The 23,099-nt window shown below is 43.1% G+C and overlaps 2 protein-coding genes across 2 annotated transcripts in view; both read right to left on the bottom strand.

Moving 5' to 3' along the window:
* Window positions 1–117: 117 nt before the first annotated feature.
* Window positions 118–4,348, bottom strand: LOC135885087 (migration and invasion enhancer 1-like). Its single transcript, XM_065412716.1, has 4 exons — window positions 4,336–4,348; window positions 1,915–2,001; window positions 1,458–1,534; window positions 118–386 (listed from the first exon to the last, which is right to left on the bottom strand). Exons 1-4 carry the CDS (start codon window positions 4,346–4,348, stop codon window positions 303–305), a joined length of 261 nt encoding a protein of 86 aa, XP_065268788.1. The 3' UTR covers window positions 118–302.
* A 2,774-nt stretch (window positions 4,349–7,122) lies between these two features.
* TRPM7 (transient receptor potential cation channel subfamily M member 7) overlaps window positions 7,123–23,099 on the bottom strand; it is a 127,776-nt gene continuing 111,799 nt past the window's right edge. Inside the window, exon 39 of the mRNA XM_065412022.1 lies at window positions 7,123–8,420. Within this exon, the coding sequence (XP_065268094.1) occupies window positions 8,290–8,420 (131 nt within the window). The 3' untranslated portion in view covers window positions 7,123–8,289. The remainder of the gene's footprint in view (window positions 8,421–23,099) is intronic.

Raw genomic sequence — 23,099 nt, 5'->3', positions numbered from 1 at the left:
ACAACAAGCTTCTGAGAGCAATGCATAGTATAGGAATGCTATACATAATATAGCCGTTCAAGCAGTAATTAGGGTAAACAAACGTTAAGGGAAAAAACCACAGGTGGAAATAAAATTGCAAAGAACTCATTTCTCTTTATTGTAGTTCAGTAAGACACACTTGAGCTCTGCATCCCAGGGAACAGTTTCTTGGTTTTTTCCTGATTTTTATCATCTTTTTGACAAAAACAGTCATTAAAAGAATCTATTCCCAACTTGGAATCCAGGTGCCATTTCCAGTGGTTTAAATTCCGTGGTTCCTTCTACTGAAGGATGCAAATTTTTTTGTTCCTTATGATCTTCTCACAGCTTCCTCCATCCCTAATTTTTTTGACTGCTTCCACAATCTAAAAATCAAACCAAGGCAGTAATACATCAGAATCAAAACTGCTATAGTTTTAGTGACGGGGTGGGAAGCCCCCACGTCGTCGGGCAGGAAGGGGTTAATGAACTGCCATGAGTTCCAGAAATTAGACTAGCCCCGGCTTCATTTACTGAAGTTCCTTTGGAATTAAGATATCTATGAATATTCTAAAACATTGCTCTCCATTTGGATTCCAGGGACTTTTCCCACCATTACTATCTAATTCACCTGCCTACACACCTGCCAATGCGCTTAGCGGTCCTAATCTGGGCCTCCTCTCCCCTCACTGTGATGGAATCCCTTGAAGACACTTCTGGTTCAGTGTAACAGCACACAGCGTTGACAGCTTAATGCATCAAGTGCTAAGTAGCAGCACTATTTTTTAAATCTCACCTTATAAAACATCCTTTCTTCTTCAGCCTGGGACTAAGGTGTATACAGCATTTTGTGATGTATGCATAATAAAAATAACTACTTATTGTGATTGGCCAGGAGACAATTAGAGCTAGCTGCTAAGCTGAATGCTACTGGTAGGGGCAGGAATGGCAGTGAGAAGAGCACGTGGTGTAGCTGACACTGGGAAGGAGGCTGTGCACAGGCTATGGTGGGAGGTGAAGTAGCCACCATCAAATGCTGCCGGGGGGAAGGACAGAACTCTGCTGAAAGGGAGGGGAAAGCAGCCTGCAACATCTGGTTTGAGGAGATTGGCTGCTCAGCTGCAACAGGAGTGTGGAACAGGAAAAGGCCTGCTTCTGCCTGGTAACATCTTTTAGGGGTGGCCACCAGTGCTTGTCAAAAGCACTGGAATTTACTGATGGTAACCCCCTCCTAGAAAGGGTGGGCTGCCATTGGCTAAGGGCTGCTGACACCCTTGCATGCAGGAATATGACTAACCCTTCTAGCGTCCCCCCACAATCTGGGCCCTTTATCTGTGACCATATTTTTTTTTTGGCAGTGGGTCAGTCAAGCTGCTGTCTTTCTGTGGGGTGATGCACAGGCACATTTGCTATCCGAGACCGTAGTATGCAGTCTAACACCAACATTCAGAACTTACATCTTCTGAAAAAGGAAAGCCAGAGGTTTCGATCTTAGAAAATATCAGCTTGCCATTTATCTTCACTTCAAAGCTTCCTGCAAGAGAGAGATTTTCAGGTGCTATTCTAACAACATTTGTTGGACCCATTTCTAATTAATAATGGTCTACCTCAATTGAAACCCCACCTCCCTGCCCAAAGTTTTGGGGAAAATCAGCTTTTGCATGTGAATCTGAACTCTGGGTTGGATCCGATCTTTCATACTACTAATACATTTTCCATGTGACCATCAGCAACTCTTACATGTTAACACACTAATGATGATGCAGCATTATGGCATAAACAGCAAAAGGCAAGATCAGGACTTCCCTATGTTTAATATACAGTTTAACTGAAACTCCAATTGACGATAGTGCTTATACATTTAGTAGCACTTAGTACTATTAATAAAGCCTGTGTATTATTGCAATATCTTACCTTTCCTGCCCACTTCATCTGAAATCTCCGCATCAGGAACTTGCTCCTTGATTTTCTTGGCAAGCTCCTGATAACGGGCTGCGTACCCTCATCCTCCACTATAAAACCAAAGAGACAAAAAAGGTTTAGCATCTATAAATTGCTAATTAGCTTTAGGTTGGCAATTATAGTTATATTGGAATTTCTAGCATAAATTTACAAAGTGAAATTCTGGCCCAGTTGAAGTCAGTGGCAAAACTTGCATCAACTTCAGTGGGGCCAGGATTTTACCCAAGTCTTTTCTTACAGTGAGATTATCATCTATGGTCAGTCACACTCTAGGATCAGCAATGTTGCTGTGCTACTAAACAGCACACTACTAAACGGATTTGGGAATTTCTAGTGCTGTATTTCTCCAGGGAGACACTTCTGTAAGCACAGACTGGTGATTACAAACCTGTAAATTTACCAGTAATCTGTAGGTTTAAGGTTCCTTTATTGTTGCAGGCTGTTATGTGCTAACTTACTAATTAATACAGCCCTTCTCAGATATTTCTTAAAACTACTTATAAATTCCCCTCCGGTAGGATTAAGTTTTATTTTTAAAGAGTGTGGGAGTAAATTATTTTCTTCACTATGAAAAAAGGTGTGGTTTTAAAATAAGCTAATTAACATGTGTTAAAACCCTACTGTGTTACGGCAATTTGTATTTTAACACATTCACCAGGTTTCTTGGAAACAGAGACTGCTTCATAAAAGGAGGAAATCTTAAATATGTTTCCAAACTGGTCTTCTGGAATTTGCGTATGAGCCTTCTTTTGTGGTGACCAGTTTAAGAGGTTTTCTGATTGCCTACTCCAATTCAAGAGTCATTGCTGGCTAAAAGAACAGGAGTACTTGTCTGTTCTTCCAGAGTACTGGCGTCTGATGAAGTGGGCATTCACCCCCGAAAGCTTATGCTCCAATACTTCTGTTAGTCTTAAAGGTGCCACAGGACTCTCTGTTGCTTTTTACAGGAGTACTTGTGGCACCTTAGAGACTAACAAATTTATTTGAGCATAAGCTTTTGGCTGTAGCCCACGAAAGCTTATACTCAAATAAATTTGTTAGTCTCTAAGGTGCCACAAGTACTCCTGTTCTTTTTGCGGATACAGACTAACACGGCTGCTACTCTGAAACCTGTCATTGCTGGCTGTCTTCTAAATTTTTGTGATTCTAGTCTAACAGGGGCAAAGATCTGAATATAGCAACGATGTTGCTCCTACTGCAACTTCTTGGGCAGGATATCAGGAGAGCCCAAAATTACATTGGTTATGGTTACCTTGTAATTGCCACACAAAATGCACTCTAATTTAGGGCAGTCTATTTCTGAGGTTCTCAAGAACCTCTCCCAAACAAGACATGCATGAGAAGAGTTACATAGGCAGGAATAAGCTGAGATAGACAAGAACAAGGACAAAACACAAAATGGGCAGAGGGAAGAGAAATGGAAAAGGGAAGGTGTTTTTAAACCACGTAGGATACACCTTAAATATAATACTTAGCATTAGCAGATCTGTTAACAAGTGATGTACCTACCAACTCTGATTCATCTTCAGAACGGTTCTGCTGAGATAGTTACGTGCTATAACTTCCATATTACAAATAGGGAAACTGAGGGAAAGAAGTGAAGTGATTTGGGACTAAGGGGCAGAGTGGGATTTTAACTCAGGATTTCCTGACTCCCATTCCTGTTTATTCCTCTAGCCCACACTGACACCACCTACATTTACATCAACCAAGCATGCAACATTATAGTGCAATTCTGGAGATATGCACAAAGTGACATGTTTTATTCAGCGTCTGCATTCCACACAAAAAGTATAGTCCTTTTATAGAGAGTCAAACACCCTGTTATTCATACTATATTCACACAATGACTCATGGCAGCCATAAAAACAAGGCATAGGGAGGAAGCAGAAATTAAGAGCGATACTGAAAGTTACTGTAGATTAAAAACTTTAAAATATGATTTTGTTCCTTGTACAAACTAGCAGAAGTCTTATTTCACATTCTTCTCAATGAACTGCTGCAAAATATATACTTTAAAAAAAATACAGCTAATATATATATATTGATAAATCAAAATTCTCATTGGCTGGTACTAATCTGAGATACTAAAATGTACAGAACCAGCATACATATTAATGTTAGATGTTTAACCCTATTTTGTGAAATCCAAACTAAGGCCCAGATCCAATCAATAGCATCTGGGCAGACAACAGAGCATGGGAGCAGCAAGTCCACCTCTATGCTGAAACCGACTGTTAATTTTCCACACAAAAAACTCATAAAAAGGAACAAACGTTAACTATAAAAAGAGAAACAGTTGCATAATATCCAGAAGCCTCTCCAGAAGTGTCATTAGTACAATACATTTTAAAAATCTAAGTGATATCTTACCAGTATTCAACATGCACTGTTACTCCCATGCTTTCTGTTAAAATCTCTTTTTCCTCTTGCGGTTATAAATTGTGTGGTACTGATTTAGAAACAACCAGAAAAAACTGGGTAGCTGTGGAAAAGTGCAGTCACAGGCTGAAAAACAAGTGCCGCTCCTCTCCCAGGTCACATGGCTGCTCATCGGTAGCTAGGGAACCAGCCCTCTCGGTGGACTCACCTTTTATGTACTTTCGTGACAGTGCAGTTAGATTGTTTAGCACTGACATACATCAGCACCTAAATACTGCAAGGGAACAGTCCTTAATACCTTCTGTTGCATTTGGCTGATTGTTTTATTTTAAATTAACAAATTAGTAACATTAAAAGGTTCTGGATGAAAGTGATATTGATGGCTGAAGAAGTGAGATTGCACTTTATTTTACAGGAAGTTGAGTCAACAGCAAAGAAAATGCCTAGTCATTTTATGATCACATTTTATGCAGATTAGTCCATCAGAATACTTTTAAAAAAATAAACAATGAAAAAATATTGGAAAATCTAGCTGAATGTGTCAGCTAAAGAATATATTCTGGGGAAAATATTTCTTTAATTGTGTCAACAACAAATGCTCCTTCAGTATGAAGATCAATTCAGGGTTCCATATTTTCATTATAAAGGAAAAGGGAAAATTTTAATACTTATATTTTAACAATAGTTTAAGAACATACTAAAATCAGTTAATTGCCATTTGTTTTCAGATGGTTCAGAACAGTTCTCCTGAATTATTGGAATAGATTTTAATCTTTTATTTTCAAAAATGTAGAAACTTGTTGAAAATATGGACTTTCAGTATTGTACCTATTTCTCCTATCTGATATTTTAAAGTATGCAGTGGATGGTTTAAAGCAGCGGCCTGAAACCTGAGGTAAAGGCACCAACTATGGTGAATTGTGAATCTGTTTTCGGGTATAGGGAAAGGATGTTGAATATACTTTGCTGAATCCTCTATTCAGTCATGGAGAAAAAGCAAACTTTACACACTTAAATTTAAACCTAGTCATTTTCCTAAGTTATGATCCTGATCTCCGCCCCCCCCTCTCTAAATTTAGCCCAAACCAAACCAATTAGCACGGAATATCATGCACGTTTCAACGGGGAGAATTAGGTTAGATAATTTGATGTTAGTGAGACAATGCATTTGGCACTTAAGAGTATTAAAAATTAAGGGCTATTCACTTTTGAAAAAGTCCTGCTATTTTTTCACCACATCTCAAACAGCTTGGGAAACAGTTTGCATTTAATTTTTGTTGTTGTTGTTGATCTCAATTAGCGCCTTAAGGACTATTTTTGAAATTGTGATTTTCTTTTCTTAATTCTGGAATTGGAGCCCCAGGCCCCGCGCTTCGGGACGCAGGGTCCAAGGCGGCCTAGGGAGTTAGCGGGGGACCTGGCGCCAGCAGCAGTGAGTGACCCGGCCCCACCCTGCCGGCTCCCGGTGTCGCTCGGGGGAGGGGGTAGAAGCCAGAAAGAGGCGGGGCGGGGGCTTGGGGGAAAGGGTGGAATGGGGGCGGGGAGGGGGCAGAGGGTGGGGTTGCCCCAGGCCCCACACCCTTCTAGGGATGGCCCTGTCTGGATTATTTTATATTTTATCTGGCACTTAGAAACCTGTAAATCTTATGACACAAATGTGTTCTCAAGCTGGCAATGTACGTGGGGTTAGACTCACCCACAGCTCAGTACTCAAACTCCTGCAGGGAATTCCAAGTCCTGCACATAACTTGCAAGCTCTGTGGGAGTCCTGGTCCTAATGCTTTCTCTGCTCCACAGTGGAGTGGCTATCTACTGTCACACATCAAGGTTTCAAAAGTTCAAAAATGGGTTTCAAAAAATAAATTCACTAGTTAAGTTGGTAAGAATAAAAACTCCATATTGTCAAATGTTTGTGTCGAACTCTCCTAGCCTGCAAATTTTGCGTGTACACATATGGACACACATACCCACAGTTCTATTACATTTTTTTCCCTGTAGTAACTGAAATGTTTTTATAATCTTGCTTCTATTATATATCCTTACAGGCCCTTGATCGTATCCCTGAAGAATTGCCTGTGGTAGACACTCCCTCTGAACTCTGAAAACGTCCTTATCTAGTCCATTAAATGTTAGTTTTGTTTGACTAAGAATATAATGATACAGGAATTAAAGTTGAAAGACTAGATTTACATATTAAAACTCGTCTTCCAGTTTACTTAACAGCAATAAGACAGAACTGCAATCATACCCACTGCTCAAACTACCCCATAATTTTATATTCATATAACTCTAATTAAAGGAATGTGTTCCTAATTCTAAATAAACATTTTAATTAGCTTAAAATTTTTATACTCATGTTTATTCATTACACAAGTTATTACATAGTTGTCCAATAGGGAAGTTTTTACACTCTCTTCAAGCTTCTGGCATTAGCCACCTTTGAACAAGGATACCTGACTAGATGGATCACTCGCCTGATCTAATATGGCAATTTCTATGCTCCTGCATAAACTCATATTTGCCCCAAGAAACTTTAAGACATCCCTTTCAGATAAGTACAGCAGAAGTCTGTAAACAAGAATAAATTTATTTTAGATTTAAAGATTTAATGATATACAAAATGTATACAGTATTGTATCTTTAATACACTTTACCTTTCCCCCATCAACATAAAACACGATTTAAACAGCTATTGTGTTCGTGCCTTAGGTCTGTATCTATAAGATACACTACTGAATAAAAAAAAAATTTAGAGAGCTTTATATTGCCCTTCAATTAAAAATTAAAAATTAGTACCTATGTAACAAACAAAATAAAAATCGCAGCATGAAACTTCAGTTGGACAACAGGTTTTTCTTGTTGAATACTCAACAAGACTTGGGACAGTTAAATTACATTTTATTGGCATAAAGTTGCATTGCAATCTCCCGTACTTTACATAATGCTAAACCAATCCTAGTCTTTTTTTAAATAAGTACCACAAACAACATAACATTAAAGATGTTTCTATACAATTTTAAATACATTTAAAAGTTCATGTGTACATTCTGCTTTGATATACTGGTTTTATGAGATTTTTGGAAGGCATAACTTCAGAAGCAGTCATTACAAGAAAAGCACTTCCCCGACTTGTTTCTTTTTTTTTTTCAACAAGGCAACTTCTTGTTTGGACCAGTATGTACTCTTTTCTACTATATGATGTAATTATACCAGTCTATCCTGGCTTTATTTGTTACTATTTGACAATGACTTGATAAAACTGAAATGTATAAAAACAAGAAATTTCATTACACAATTAAGGCTCTATTCCATAAAAACTGGCTTCACACCTGTGAAGCTGAATCCTGATTCAGGAGACAAACTCTTTATTGGAATAGATCCATTTCTGACTTCAACCTCAGCATACTGGCATGATATACACAGATCCTTTGGATCTGTTCCCTTCCAAAGGCCAGATGAAACTACATGGCATCTAATAAGATGGAACACTTCTGACAAAGCCCAGGGAAACCTCTGACAATGAAGAAGGATGCAGTCTCCCATTTCTCTAGCTGGCTGACAGTAAACCAGCTGCCAAACAGACACTTTGCCTTAAAACATCCAAAAAAGAGTCCTTTTAGTCAAGAGCCTATTGCACCACAGGATTAGAGGATTAGACGAACCTCCATTGGACAAAAGCAAAACTAAAAATAACCTTCTTCTAAAAAGACCCTTTAAAAACATTTCATAAATTCTTGTCATTCAACCCTTAAAATAATCAGCTGCCAGCTCATCTCTGTAGATGGTTACCACAAGTTGTTAGGTCCTTAGATTATGGACCAGACATCAACATTCCACTTATAACACTTGGTTCTTTGTTTTGATCTCTCTTTCATTTGATTTTAGTGGAAGACTGATAATCTACAACTTAGTGACACTGTGTAAAGCCAATGTTTGCTCATGTCATTACAGCATCAGATGAATAGAACTAGTTGATTCTGATTCTTTGGTGCAGCTTCCAGGCTGAATTGTCAATTCTGGAGAATCATCCTGAGGAAATATAATTTTGTCAGGCGTATAATCATTTCTCTTCAGATCTACATTGACAAAAGAAAAGACACAACAACAACAAAATGAATGTTAATATTTCTTGGTTTGGTAAAATGAAAGGGCCATTAAAATCTTTAAAACACATTTAAAGATCTATGTATGCTTATAACACAAACATCTCCCACCAGGCCCTCAATGTAAAAAAGGGAGTATAAAAATGGTTTGTTAACTGTTTAGGCTACATTAAGGAAACTCAGTTTTAAAGTCATTTTCAGAACCTCTCACTTCCTTTCTCTTCTGAACCCATTATATTATAGCAGAGTGCCAGCTATCATTAAGGTTAAGAGCAGCTTTTCTTTTCTAGCTTGACTCTTCCAAGTGCTCTAAAATCTACATGGTTACTTGGATTGCCCTGACATTTGGTATGCCTCATGCTGTGGTGGGGTTCTGTTAGTGACGCAAATTTGGGACCATTTGATACCATCCCTATAGAAAAAACAGCTTTTCTTAAAACTGACATGTTTTGGCAACCAATTTTTGCACAGAGATAGAGATCAACCAGGGCTGAAATCATCACACCAGAGTCTCAAACACCTTCAAGCAGAAATCTGGAAAACGTTGGAGGGCACATTGCTAAAATCTGTCTGTCAAGGTTTTATTATTATTTTGTACACAAAATAATGCTTGCTAGCATGGAAGAGGCACATTACAGGGTAGAGGAGTTGGAGGGAATAGGGGTTAGAGGGGGCTTGGGGCTGCACTGAGGGGAAGGGGGTTTATGGGAAAGGTGATTACAGGCAATGGGTGGTAGGAAAGGTGAAAGGGTTGTGGGGCTCACAGGGGCAGGGACACTAGGAAAGGAACATGGGGGTAAGTGACAGGGGGAGAATAGGAACAGTGACACCTGTCAGAACCACATTCTTCCCTTCTGTGATTGTGCCAGGATCTGCCCCCCCATCCCGCTATGCAGGATCTGAACCCCTCTTCATGCCCCCCATCATGGGATCTTGGAGGCCTTGCCTCTCGGGGGGGGGGGGGTATCTGAGCCCTACTCCTCCCCTTTCTCCTCCCTGTGAGAGCCAGGTTCTGGGGTCTTGTCTTTCTGGGTGGGTGTCTGAGTCCCTCTCCCTGTCACCCCCAGATCTTAGTTCACGTGAGGGAATGAGCCCATTGCCCTGCCTGTTCCCCCCCCCCCCGCAAAATGTGAGCTTGGGGAAGCTCTGCCCCTCTGGTGGAGAGCTTTGAACAATCATGCTCAGTCCATGCACCTGGAACACACTGCTGAGACTGAGGTGAGGAGTTGAGAATGGGTATGTAAGATACATACCACAAACTCTCCAGAACTGGGGAGGAGGAATGGGAACATCCACTGACAAAAATGAATTAGCTCACCCATCTCAGAGCTATTGTTTTAGGCTGTATGCACCTCTATAGAGTGTTCTCATTCATCTGAGACCATCACATTGAGATGAATGGTCCACTTCAGACCTCTTTGAGCCGCCTATGCCTTCAGGATTATCCTGTGCTGGATATCTGCATATTGCAAAGCAGCTGCTGCTGAATTATTTTATACAATATTATAGTGGAGCACTAGTTCTGCTACAGTTAAGATTGAGAAGATTTTTCTGTTTAAATAATTATTTTTCTAAGTGTTCCAAAATCCACACACACATCCTGATAGTCTTGAAATTTGTTGTGCCTTATAGGGGCTCAGGATAGGGTTAATGATCCAAATTTGGGGACATTTGCACAAGATTATTTTGTGGGAATGTAATCCAAGTATTTTTGATTACAAGAGATCCCTCCTCTCCCTGAAACTCCCCTTCCCCCCCCCCCCAGCTTTTCTTAAAATTCACAGATTCTACCAACTTTGTGTGCGCACACTTGGCTTCAAAAATGTTAATGGTTTAATGGGACAGGAAGGGGAGAGTGAGCTGGAAATGGTGGATGGATGAGGGAGGCGGAGAGACACCAGTCTTCTCTCACATGCTTAAAGTGACTGTAATCACCATGTAACAAAACAATCAAATACTGGAGACATAGACCGTCTGACCACATAGACCATGTCTACACTACCTGCCGGATCGGTGGGCACCTATTGATCCAGTGGGGATCGATTTATCGCATCTAGTCTAGAAGCGATAAATCGACCCCCGAGCGCTCTCCTGTCGACTCCTGTACTCCAGCGCCGCGAGAGGCACAGGCAGAGTCGACGGGGGAGCAGCAGCAGTTGACTCACCGCGGTGAAGACGCCACGGTAAGTCGATCTAAGTACGTCGACTTCAGCTACGTTATTCGCGTAGCTGAAGTTGCGTAACTTAGATCAAACCCCCTCGCCCCCCCCCCCCCCCAGTGTAGACCAGGGCTAAGATTTCTCTCATTGGCTATGTAAACAACTACACGCTCCAAACATTTCAAAATAAGAGTATTATTCCCATTCCACTTAAACAACAAAGCGTACCTGGGGGGTGGAGTGTGTGTGTGTTTGATGAGTGGGGGTACATTTAGGAACCACATAGCAACCATGTGACCTAATGGAGAAAAACAGTGAACTGGGAGCTCTATTCCTTGCTTGGTGACTGGCCAAGGCACGTCAGTGCTCTGTACCTCAGCTTCCCCATCTCTACAAGGGGAATAATGATGTGTCGCTCCTTGAGATCTACTGAAGACCTATGTAAGAGCTAGGTATTATTACCTGTTCACAGGAGCATCTGAACTTCACTCCTCCATGCCTAAATGACCACTAACGCCTACCAACATTTATCTTTCTAGTAAAAAACTAGGAAATTAAATGGCAAAAAACTCTTTGTTAATACAGCATTACGGTTGTCTGGCAATAGTTTGTGCCCTTCCAGAAGGTCAAGTTCAGCAAAACTCAAAGTTGTGAAAACCTGGAAATACAGAGTTAAGGTACATAGCCATGCAACCTTAATTCTGTCCTCTCTGAGTAATGGCCAATACACTCATTGCACACACACTCACATTCTGCCTTTGTCCTGTACTGAAGAGGAGTTCCCTACACTCATACACTTAGATTGCTCCACAGTAAAAACATCACCTTACTTATTTTTACAACTCCTTCAGCCTTTTACTACCTCTTCACCCTTATGCACACGATGCATAACACTTTCACTTATCCTTCATAAAACCCTCAGACCACACTAATCTCCCACCTATGACATCACAATCCACACAACAAGAAGACCCCTATGCAACACAGTACTGAAATGAGGCATACTGGATCTCTCAAGGTACACATGAACCTTTTTCCTTTGATCACACACTCAGGGAGAGGGGCTCTCATACGCCGCAGAAAGCCACAGCACCCCAGTTCATCTCAGATCACAATCACAGCTCTTCCACCATTCTAGCTACATTTAACACAGTGAAAGCAGGTGGAGTTCATGTAGATAATTCCCAGTGGCTGTTGCCAGCTCTGGGGAGGCAGAGTTATGGTTGCTTGGGTGTGTACCGTAACTCTGTATTTCCTGGTTTTCACAAGTTTGAGTTTTGCTGAATTCAACGTTCTAAAAGGGTGCAAGCTATCGCCGGATAACCTTAACTCTGCAGTAACAAAGTTTTGTGCCACTTAAAAATATTAACACAGCTGTTGGTGTCACTAGGCATCACCCTACGTAACTCGGGGGGTTGGAAGACCCGAGAGTCGATGAAGCCCCCCCGCTCTAGGCCACTAGGTAACTCGGGGGGTTGGAAGACCCGAGAGTCGATGAAGCCCCCCCGCTCTAGGCCAAAGTGAATCAAAGCCCCTGCATGTTAAACTTTACTAACCTCACAGGCCAGCAGCTGGGAAGCAGTAGTGCTAAGGGAAACCTACATGCTTCTAGCTAAAGGACAAGATTACTTGCAGAAAGAAACAGTGAGAACAAGCTGCACAGCCAAGGTCGTGTAATGTAGCCAGAGGGAGAAAGGGGGAGAGGTGGGAATGGAGGAGGGGGGGTGAGAAAGGGCAGGGGAAGAAGGGAAAGGCTAGCTGCAAACTGTATAAAAGATAAAGGCCGCTTATGTTGGTGTGCTTGATTTGAGACGTGCCAGTCTCCTTGCACCACTTTGAAATCTCAAATAAACTTTGATTGCTTCTCCACCCTGGTGTGTTTATTGGCGTGACGCACACCGGGCAACGGACCCCGCTGTTGCTGTCCTCGGGCACTCTGTGCCGGCAACACAGCCATTCTACTATGGAAATTGACTCCTTCTGTTGCCAATTACAGTATATGATATTAAAAGTTTCAGGACAAGCCTAGAAGGCAGAACTGAGATTTATCGGTTGCTAAAGTTTTCTAATTACCTGTAAAAGACATACAATACAGGCAGCAGTAGTGCAATCTTTCCTTCATTGCTTTACCAACCCTGACATGGAAGGACCATGTCTAGGATTGAGGACAGTTTAGATTCTATATCCATTTAATCCAAGACATGTCTATTGTGATAGTTGACAAAAGGAGTAAATTAGTTCCAATTATGGATGTGGGTTTTTTTGTGATATGGTCACCACTTCAGTACAAACTAGATAAGGAACACCAACTCATTTTACATAAGTCATCAAAACTGCTATTAGGCAGTGGTAGCTTTCAGTCACTACAAACTTAGACTGGATTTGAACTGGCAAATGAGACATGAAAGACTCCATTACACTATTACCCCAAACTGAATCTTTGTAGAATTAGAATACTTACGAATTAAAATAACTCCACCACCTAGTTTAACATGCCATAAGTTTTTGTGCTGATCTTATGCTACTTTTCCTGACTTTATACCTTCCCACAACCTTTCCCAATAATTTGTTTTTGCCAGACACTTCCTTTTACATGACCCAAGCTGGAGTGGGAAGGGGAAGAAGAGAGTCGGTCCCACAGGAACACATTCATCTCCAAAGCCTGAAATGGAACCCAAGATTCCTGAGTCTCACCATTCCTCTGCCATTAGCAAATATCTGTGAAACCCACTGGCAAAGGGTGTGTCTCATCCTCTTACTGCTCATCCACATAGAAGATGACAACCTGCTATTGTGATCAGTTATTCAATTACTTCCTGTGAAAGAGGTCTATGCAGTGGATCTAAGGTTTCCAATCCTGCTGATGAACCACGTGGGTGTCAATATGATGCCACATGGAGAGAATGGTTACTTACCCTACAGTAAATGTGTTTCTTTGAGATGTTGCAGCCAATATGGAGCTCCCTGTAGGTCCGCATGCACTTCTTGTGTACAAGATTGTTTTTTGAATAGCAGTGTGCACGTGGGCCATGCATGCCCCATGTCTCCTCATGCTCCTATACAAGGGCATAAAGGATGGGTCAGCCATGACCCTGCCTCAGTTCTCTCATAATTCAAAGCCTGGGGTAGCAGGGGACTGCAAAAAGCATAGATGGAGGGCAGGTCACGGGATCCATGCTGATTCTTTGAGTATGTGTCAGTGTAGGAGACCGACAAGCAGCATCTCTTCAGAATGGTGGGAATGAGAAGTTTCAGCTGCATCAGCTGAATGATGATTGTAGGACTAATATCTCAAATTTAGCATTAGATCTGGCAGCTAAATCTAATGAATAATACTTGACAAAGGTCAGTTGGTTACTCCACAATAACACCACCTTGCAGATCTCAGAATGTGACACATTTCTGAGGGAGGTAGAGGATGTTTCTTGAGCTCTAGTGGAGTGAGCCTTGCCAATTGTTAACACAAAAAGATATATTGCATTATCCATTTCAATGTCCTCTGAGAGATGGCTTCACCTTTAGGAATGCCCAGCCATGGCTATAAAACAGACAGGGAAACAGTCTGCTTTATTACATTGATAGCACCAAATCATTCAAAGTCTTGGATACACCTAGTGTGTAATTTCTTTTCTCCAGTCCAGAGTGTGACTTCATGAAGAAGACAGGCAAGCTAATCCACTTGGTTTAGATGAAATTCTGACACTATCTTCCAAATGAACTATAGGTGAGATCCACCATGTTCCTACTGAACGTAATATAAGGAGGCTCGGCCATAGGTGCCTGAAACTCTCTCTCTTGGCTGAAGTAATAGTCACTAGAAAGCCTGTCTTCAGTGTAAGTGATGCTGGGAGCAGTCCAACAGAGGTTTGAATGGAGGTTCCATTAGTTTCAGGAGGACCAGACTGAGGTCCCAGGCAGCGGTAGGTTCTCTGACTGGTGGGTAAACATGCAATAGTCCTTTGAGAAACTTTGATATTGTGGGGAGCAAAGACTGAACATGACTGTACTGGCAGATGGCAAGCTGAGACTGTTGTGAGGCAGACCTTAAGAGAGCTGAACAAGGGGCCAGCCTGTTTTAAGTGCAATAGGTAGTTGAGAATCTGTGGTATCTTGGCCTGGACCAGATCCAGACCATGTTGGGATACCCTTTTCAAGAACCACTTGCATTTAGATTAATACATTCTTCTGGAAGATGTCTTCCTGCTCCGTACTAAGATTTCCTGGACCTGCAGGGAGTGATCTGTGTCCATGTTACTCAGCCACCCAAATAGCCACATAGGTGCAGCAACTTCATGTCTGGATAGAGTATCTGACTATGGTATTGAGAGATCAGGTCTGGGTAGTCTGGGAGTTGGATTGGAGGCTGGGTGCACATTTGTAGTAGGTCTGTCAACCAAAACTGTCTCAGCCAATACACAGCTACAAGAATGATCATGATTCTGTCTCCTTTGATTTTGGAAATCACCCTGAGGAATCTGTGAAAAGGTACATAGAAGGCCTTGAGCCCACTGGAAGAAGGCAGGCACCAGTAACAACCTAGATTCAGAACTGCTCTGGATCAAAACCTCTTGCACTTGGTACTGATACTGGTGATCAACAGATCTATTACCAATATCCTCCAATGTAGGAATATTTGCTTTATGATGGATTTCTGCAACGACCCCTCATGAGTGGTGACGCTTTGCTCAGGAAATCTGCTAAGGTTGTTGATGACATTCGGGAGGTGAAGTACAATCAGGGTTATCCCATGTTCGTGGCACAATGTCCATTAGTTTGATGGCTTCTAGGCAGAGGGTAGATGCACATGCATTTCCTTGCCTGTTCATGTAGTGCGTTGTGGAGGTGTTTGTCAGGACCTGCACTGAAGAGTTTTGAAGAACTGGTAGGAAGGCCATGCAGGCTAGACTGATGGCTCTGAGTTCCAGAGCATAGATGTGAAGCCCCATGTCCTCTGGGGCCTAAGTCTCTTGCATTTGTAGGTGATCCAGATGGACTCCCCAGCCTGTTCCTGATGTGTCCATGTTAAGGTCTTTGTTAGGGAGGGGCTAGAGAACAGTCCCCCTCCACACACATTTCCAGGTTTCTTTCACCAGCTCAGTACTGTGACATGAGGTGAGACCACCACTTTCTTGTTCATCTGGTGTCTTGTTGGAGAACAAACTGAATTGGAACGATTGTGGGTAAAATCTGGCAAGAAGTGTCACATACGTGCACACCAACATATGGCCTAGCAGCTCCAGACACAGCCATACCGTCATAGTCAGGTTCGAGTCTATCTCACACACTAGCGACTGCATCAACAGGAACCTGTCTTTGGGAAGAACACTCTTGCTGAACGGGAGTCAATCAGGGCTCTGAACTCTATCATCTGTGATGGGATGAGACACTATTTTTTGTAGTTCACTAGGAAGCCTAATTGGGTGAAAATGGAAAGGGTAAAATTTGCAGCCTCCTGCTGGGATCTGCCCTGATGAACCAATTGTCCAGGTAATGATAAAAATGAATGCCTAAAAAGAAAAAGAAAAAAAAGTGTTCTGCTACCAACTCTAGGCATTTTTTGTGCCATGGAAAGTCCAGATGTCAGTACCTTGTACTGGCAATAGCTGGGTCCCACTATGAATCCTAGGTACTCCCTGTGGGCCAGATGGATGGCTGTGTGGAAATATGAATCTTGCGAGTTGAGACCCACGAGCCAATCTTGAGCTTGCAGATATGGAATGATGGAGGCAAGCATTACCATCCTGAATCTGAAGAAATATATATATTTGTTCAGTCTCCTCAGGTCTAGGATAGGAGAACCACCCCTTTCTTCTTTGGGATAAGGAATCATGGGGAGTGGAAGCATTTTCCCCATATACTCCCACAGTACTACTTCTATGGCTTCCAGATGAAGAGGTTATTTCTGTTTGTAACAGGCTCTCATGGATAGGGTCCCTAAGAAGGGTTGATGAGGGGGGCACGTAGGGAGTAGTAAATTAAACTATACAGGGTAGCCTTGAGTGGTCATGTCTAATGCCCATTTGTTGGCTGTGCTAGCAGCCCAGGCTCGGTGGAACATGGCAAGGCAGTTCCTGAAGATAGGTGTAGGCTTCTGATACCCAAAGTTGCTGATATTTTGGCTATGTCTACACTACGAAATTAGGTTGATTTTATAGAAGTCGATTTTTAGAAATCAATTTTATACAGTCGATTGCGTATGTCCACACTAAGCGCATTAAGTCGGCGGAGTGTGTCCTCACTACCGTGGCTAGCATCGACTTACGGAGCAGTGCACTGTGGGTAGCTATCCCACAGGTCTCCGCCGCCCATTGGAATTCTGAATTAAGCTCCCAATGCCTGATGGGGCAAAAACATTGTCGCGGGTGGTTTTGGGCACATGTCGTCAGTCGCCCCTCCCTCTGTGAAAGCAACGGCAGACAATCGTTTCACGCCTTTTTTTCTGGGTTACCCGTGCAGACACCATACCACGGCAAGCATGGAGCCCGCTCAGTTCAACTATAGGGTGAGCAAGTGCAGAATGTGCCTTTGGACATTTCAAAGCTCACTGGTGCTGCTGGTCAGACGTCAGCGCAACCAACATTCCCATTGTTATTGCTGCTTGCTGTATGCTCCATAATATCTGTGAGAGTAAGGGGGAGACGTTTATGGCAGGGTGGGAGGTTGAGGCAAATCACCTGGCATCCAATTTTGAGCAGCCAGACACCAGGGCAATTAGAAGAGCACAGCAAGGCGCACTGCACATCAGAAAGGCTTTGAAAACCAGTTTCATGACTGGCCAGGCTTCGGTGTGACAGTTGTGTGTGTTTCTCCTTGATGCAAACCCATCTCCTTTGTTGTTTTTAATTGCCTGTAAGCCAACCACCCTCCCCCCTTCGAAATAATGTAACTATTGTTTTGAAACCATGCATTCTTTCTTTATTAATTAAAAAAAAAAAAAAAGAGATAACAGACAAGGTAGCCCGGGTGGGGTGGGGGAGGAGGGAAGGACAAGGCCACATTGCTTATTGTAGCCACACTAAAAATCAAACTGTTTGAATGGCAGCCTTCTGTTGCTTGGGCCATCCTCTGGAGTGGAGTGGCTGGGTGCCCGGAGCCTCCCCCCACCCCACGTTCTTGGGCGTCTGTATGAGGCGGCTATGGAACATGGGGAGAGGGGAGGCGGTTATACAGTGGATGCAGCGGGGGGTCTGTGGTCTTGTTGGCTTTCCTGCAGCTCCAACAGACGCTTCATCATGTCCGTTTGTCCCCCGTTAGCCTCAGCATCGCGTCCTGCCTCCGCTCTTCGCGCTCACTTAATTCTTTCCAGGCCTCTGCCACTGAATGCCTCCATGCATTAAGCTGTGCCCTATCAGTGCGGGAGGACTGCATGAGCTCGGAAAACATGTCATCACGAGTGCGTTTTTTTCACCTTCTAATCTGCGATAACCTCAGGGACGGAGATGATAGGGGGACGATTCTGGGGGGACTGCATGGTCACCTGTGGTGCTGAGTTCACCATGCTGACCAAACAGGAAATGAAATTCAAAAGTTCCCGGGCCTTTTCCTGTGTACCTGGCTAGTGCATAGGAGTTCAAAGTGCTGTCCAGAGCGGTCACAATGGAGCACTCTGGGATAGCTCCCGGAGGCCAATACCGTCAATTTGCGTCCGCACTACCCCAAATTCGACCCAGCAAGATCGATTTTAGCATACTCCCCTCGCCGGAGAGAAGTACAGAAGTCGATTTTAAGAGCCCTTTAGGTTGACGGAACGGGGTTTGTTGTGTGAACGCAGTCATTTTTAAATTGACCTAATGTGGCTAAATTCGACCTAACCCTGTAGTGTAGACCAGTCCTAAGCCAATCACCTGAGGAATAAGATGGCATCCGCTGCCTTACAGGGATTGATATTTATAAGGCTTCCTGTAGAGACAGATAGACAGACCTGTGTAAATTCCTGGGGATCTTAATATAGCCCCTTGAGTCCTTGAGGGAATGGAGCACTTAATCTGTTTTCTGGCTAAAGAGCTCCATTCCCTTGAAAGGCAGGTCTTCTATTGTGGCCTGTACTTGACATGTTATACCTGTTGCCTGGAGCCATGAGACTGGTCTCATAGCAATGGCCATGGCCTTTGATCTTGCGGCCATATCAGAAGCATCCATGGCTGACTGCAGTGATGTTCTCAAAGCACGTGCCTCTCCTTGATGATACCTTCCATTTCATCCCTGCCATCCTGCAGGATTTTTGAAAGGAAGAGTGATGCTGTCCCACATGGGGTAATTGTATTTGGAAAACAGTGCTTGGTAGACCACCACACAAAGCAGCATGAGAATGATAAATATGAGTTTCGCCCATACAGGTCTTAATTTTTAGGGTCCTTATCCTAAGGATTGCCTTAAGTGGACTTCAGTTGCTCTTGTGCTGCAAAGATGACCAAAAACCCTGGGTTTGGGGGATTCAATCTTTCTGCAGCACCAGATATCTTTTTCTCCGCCTGTTTGGGGGAGGAAGAGTGGCCAGGGTCTGTCTGCCTTGGTCCTTTGGATAGTCCAACAATGCTTTCATTTTTCGGGGGAGCAATTCTGGCCTGTGTCATCATGCTCAGGACATCAAAGAGCTTATGAGACTTTTCCTGAATAAATATAATATTAATTTCAGCAATTTGGGACAGGAAGTCCTGGAAGATTTTAAAGTTGTCTATTGCTGGAACAGGTGCTAGTGTTACTGCCTGGCCCAGTGATAAGGAGGATCACTGGGAAGAGACTGGAGTTGTCCCTCTATTGACTCCTGTTCCTGTCGGCCCACATCCAGTTCCAGTGCAAGTGGTCTTGCCAGTGAAGCTGAACAATTTTTTTCTAGACATGTGGGAGGATGATCTGCTACTCAACAGATGGGAGGATGGTCCCCAGTAAGGTCAATATGGCCATAGTAGCATGCCATATGTGTATTAACCTGGTTGAGGCTGGCCAGCCCAGTGACACTCCCACACTGATACTCAATGCTGGCAACAAGTAGTATTTTAGTGATAGTGAGGAGCAAAGTATCTCCTCGTGGAAGGGCTGATATCCATCCACCTTTTTGGTACTGGCAACGTCGCTAGAGGTGATATGGAAGCTTCTACAACATATCTGAGTTTCTTGCTCAGCTCAGTCAGTAATGAGTCTATTGTTCTGCCCAAATGCTATGGGGCTTTGTGTTTTGAGGAGTGGTGTCTCAAGTCCGTCCTCCAGGAGCTACCTGCAGTCTTGGACCTACGCTTGTGTTTGGACTGACTATATAAATTGGTCTCCCCTTTACGGGACGGTGCAGGTGCTGGCTTTATAGTCTGTGGGTGGAGCAGTCTGTACAGGAACTGGAGTTATCTGCATCAGGTCTATGGTGCCAAGGTAATCAGTGCTGGACTGCTGACATTGAAGGGGCTGGTGCCGAGATTACTGGCACCAAGATCTTATGCATTGGTGACTTTGCTGATGTTAAGGTGGTCAGCATTGATGGTGCTGACTCTGCTCACGTACTCATCACCTTCTTTCCACTGCCTGATTCTGGAGTATGAAGAGAGCTTGAGGGATTAGTGGTCAATACTCATTCATCTGGCCTTGCTCTAGTCATAACTATCACCTTTGGGTCTGAAGTGATCCACATGGATCACTACAGTAGATGTACTTTGATCCTAACATACCTGAACTTGTGTGTACTGGCAGAGAAAAACTTGCACACAAAGCACTTATCCAGGATATGGCTCCCTCCTAGATAGGAGAAGCATTGGTTGTGCCCATTCTTTATGGGGATCAGTCCATTGCAGGATGGGCAGGATTTGAACTCAGAGTTTGGACTGCCATGCAGTGTGGTGGTTGGCACAAAGTGCCTCACCTCACTATATCGGGGGTGGGGGGCAGGATGAAGTTTGACAACCCTCTTGCAATCTATTTTCTTATTTTTAGAATGGTCCTTATACGTGAAATGTGAAGATAAGATTTCCTCACCAGGGATCGTAGTTTTCTGTGATTAAAAAAACCCCCTGAAATTCTCTGATAAAAAAACCCATAAAAATCCTTTTTTCCCCATGATTAAAATGAAACGCTGAACTTGAGTTTCCCTAGCCATAATATATATAGCTATCAGTTGAACACGTTTTATTGATATATTTACAATTTTTAAACAAGTTCAAAGCCTGCCAGTGCCAATCAGAATAATAAAATAAAATTAATAAACTGATCAAGTCACAGTGCAATTTTTTTACTGTTGTCGATGGCCATGCTGTTTCAGCCTCTTGTTTTCATTGCTTTTCATTCGGTTAATGTTTAGTGCTTTCAAGGTGTTCTACAATTGTCTGCCTTCAAACGTAATCTAAAGCCTTGCTGCATACAGTACAAAACAGCACATTACCATCAATGCGAAATTTGTCCTTGCCAAGTTCAGCAACACGGTCTTTAGAGGTGATTTTTAAAGTTTTCGGCATCTTTTCGTAACTTTAATTACTCACTTCTAGAGGCTGAAGTGAAATTTGAGATGCATTAAAACACGAACCCCTATACACCATTGAGAACCTCTATACCGGGGTGGGCAAACTTTTTGGCCTGAGGGCCACATTGGGGTTCCGAAACTGTATGGAGGGCCTGTAGTGTACTAAATTGCTCCCTGTAGGAATGTGCTACTTACGGCTGCCAGTCCTGGTGCTCTGAGTGGCATGGTAAGGGGGCGGGGAGTGGATAAGGGGCAGGGGGTCCCGGGAGGCAAAGCCTTCCCTACCCGTGAGTAGTGTATTAAATTACTCCCTGTAGGAATGTGCTACTTACGGTGTACTACTTACAGCTTCCAGTGCTGGTTCTCCCTAAGTAGCACATTCCTACGGGGAGCAATTTAATACAATGCTCTCGCAGCTGCGCTGCCCGGCAGGAGTTCGCAGCCCCACTGCCCAGAGCGCTGGGGCACGGCGAGTTGAGGCTGCGGGGGGATGGGGGGAGTGGGGACAGTGGGGAATGGGCCAGGGGATAACCTCCCGGGCCGGGAGCTCAAGGGCCGGGCAAGACAGTTCCGCGGGCCGCATGTGGCCCACGGACCGTAGTTTGCCCACCTTTGCTCTATACACTGGAAACAGTTGATTGGAGTATGTTTAGCTATGTAAATTTGAAGCACGTTCAAAAATAAACCACAAGAGGAGGAGGTTGCACACATTGAATAAGTAACACTGGTACTTTCACTAAAATTTAGTTAATAGTTAAGGCTAAGATTTGGGTCACAGAAGTCACGGATGTCACAGAATCTGTGACTTCCAGAGACCTCTGTGACTTCAGCCTCCGGTGGTCGGGAGCTGCAGGGTCCCCTGCCACCCGTGGGGGCAGGGAGCTGCGGAGTACATAAGAATGGCCATACTGGGTCAGACCAAAGATCCATCTAGCCCAGTATTCTGTCTTCCGACAGTGGCCAATGCCAGGTGCCCTAGAGGGAACAAACAGAACAGGTAATCATCAAGTGATCCACCCCGTTGCCCATTCCCAGCTTCTGGCAAACAGAGGCTAGGGACATGCCTGTCCATCCTGGCTAATAGCCATTGATGGACCTATCCTCCATGAATTTATCTAGCTCTTTTTTGAACCCTGTTATAGTCTTGGCTTTCACAACACCCACTTGAAAGGAGTTCCACAGGGTGACTGTGTGTTGTGTTAAAAAATACTTCCTTTTGTTTGTTTTAAATCTGCTGCCTATTAATTTCATCCCTAGTTCTTGTGTTATGAGGAGTAAATAACACTTCCTTATTTACTTTCCCCACACCAGTCATGATTTTATAAACCTCTATCATATCCACCCTTAGTCATCTCTTTCCCAAGCTGAAGAGTCCCAGTCTAAATTAATCTCTCCTCACATGGAAGCTGTTCCATACCCCTAATCATTTTTGTTGCCCTTTTCTGAACCTTTTCCAATTCCAATATATCTTTTTTGAGATGGGGCGACCACATCTGCACGCAGTATTCAAGATGTGGGCGTACCATGGATTTATATAGTCAATATGACATATTTTCTGTCTTATTATCTATCCCTTTCTTAATGATTCCCAACATTCTGTTTGCTTTTTTGACTGCCGCTGCACATTGAGTGGATGTTTTCAGAGAACTATCCGTGACTCCAAGATCTCTGTCTTGAGTGGTAACAGTGAATTTAGATCCCACCATTTTATACGTATAGTTGGGAATATGTTTTCCAATGTGAATTACTTTGCATTTATCAACACTGAATTTCATCTGCCATTTTATTGCCCAGTTTTGAGAGATCCTTTTGTAGCTCTTTGCAGTCTGCCTGGGACTTAACTATCTTGAGCAGTTTTGTATCATCTGCAAATTTTGCCACCTTACTGTTTACCCCTTTTTCCAGATAATTTATGAATATGTTGAATAGGACTTGGCCCAGTACAGACCCCTGGGGGACAACTATTTACCTCTCTCCATTCTGAAAACTGACCATTTATTCCTATCCTTGGTTTCCAATCTTTTAATCAGTTACCAATCCGTAAGAGGACCT

Source organism: Emys orbicularis, chromosome 10 (assembly GCF_028017835.1).
Source record: "Emys orbicularis isolate rEmyOrb1 chromosome 10, rEmyOrb1.hap1, whole genome shotgun sequence".
Classification (NCBI taxonomy): domain Eukaryota; kingdom Metazoa; phylum Chordata; order Testudines; family Emydidae; genus Emys; species Emys orbicularis.
Note: the sequence above shows the minus strand (reverse complement) of the source record. Positions and strands in the feature narration are given on the sequence as shown.

Bases quoted from the DNA above. Each gene is read 5' to 3' on its own strand.
- LOC135885087 (XM_065412716.1), bottom strand. The intron at 1,535-1,914 runs GTAAGATATTGC...TCTCTCTTGCAG, and splicing joins AGATGAAGTGGGCAGGAAAG to GAAGCTTTGAAGTGAAGATA. The intron at 387-1,457 runs GTAAGTTCTGAA...TTTGATTTTTAG, and splicing joins GCTTTCCTTTTTCAGAAGAT to ATTGTGGAAGCAGTCAAAAA.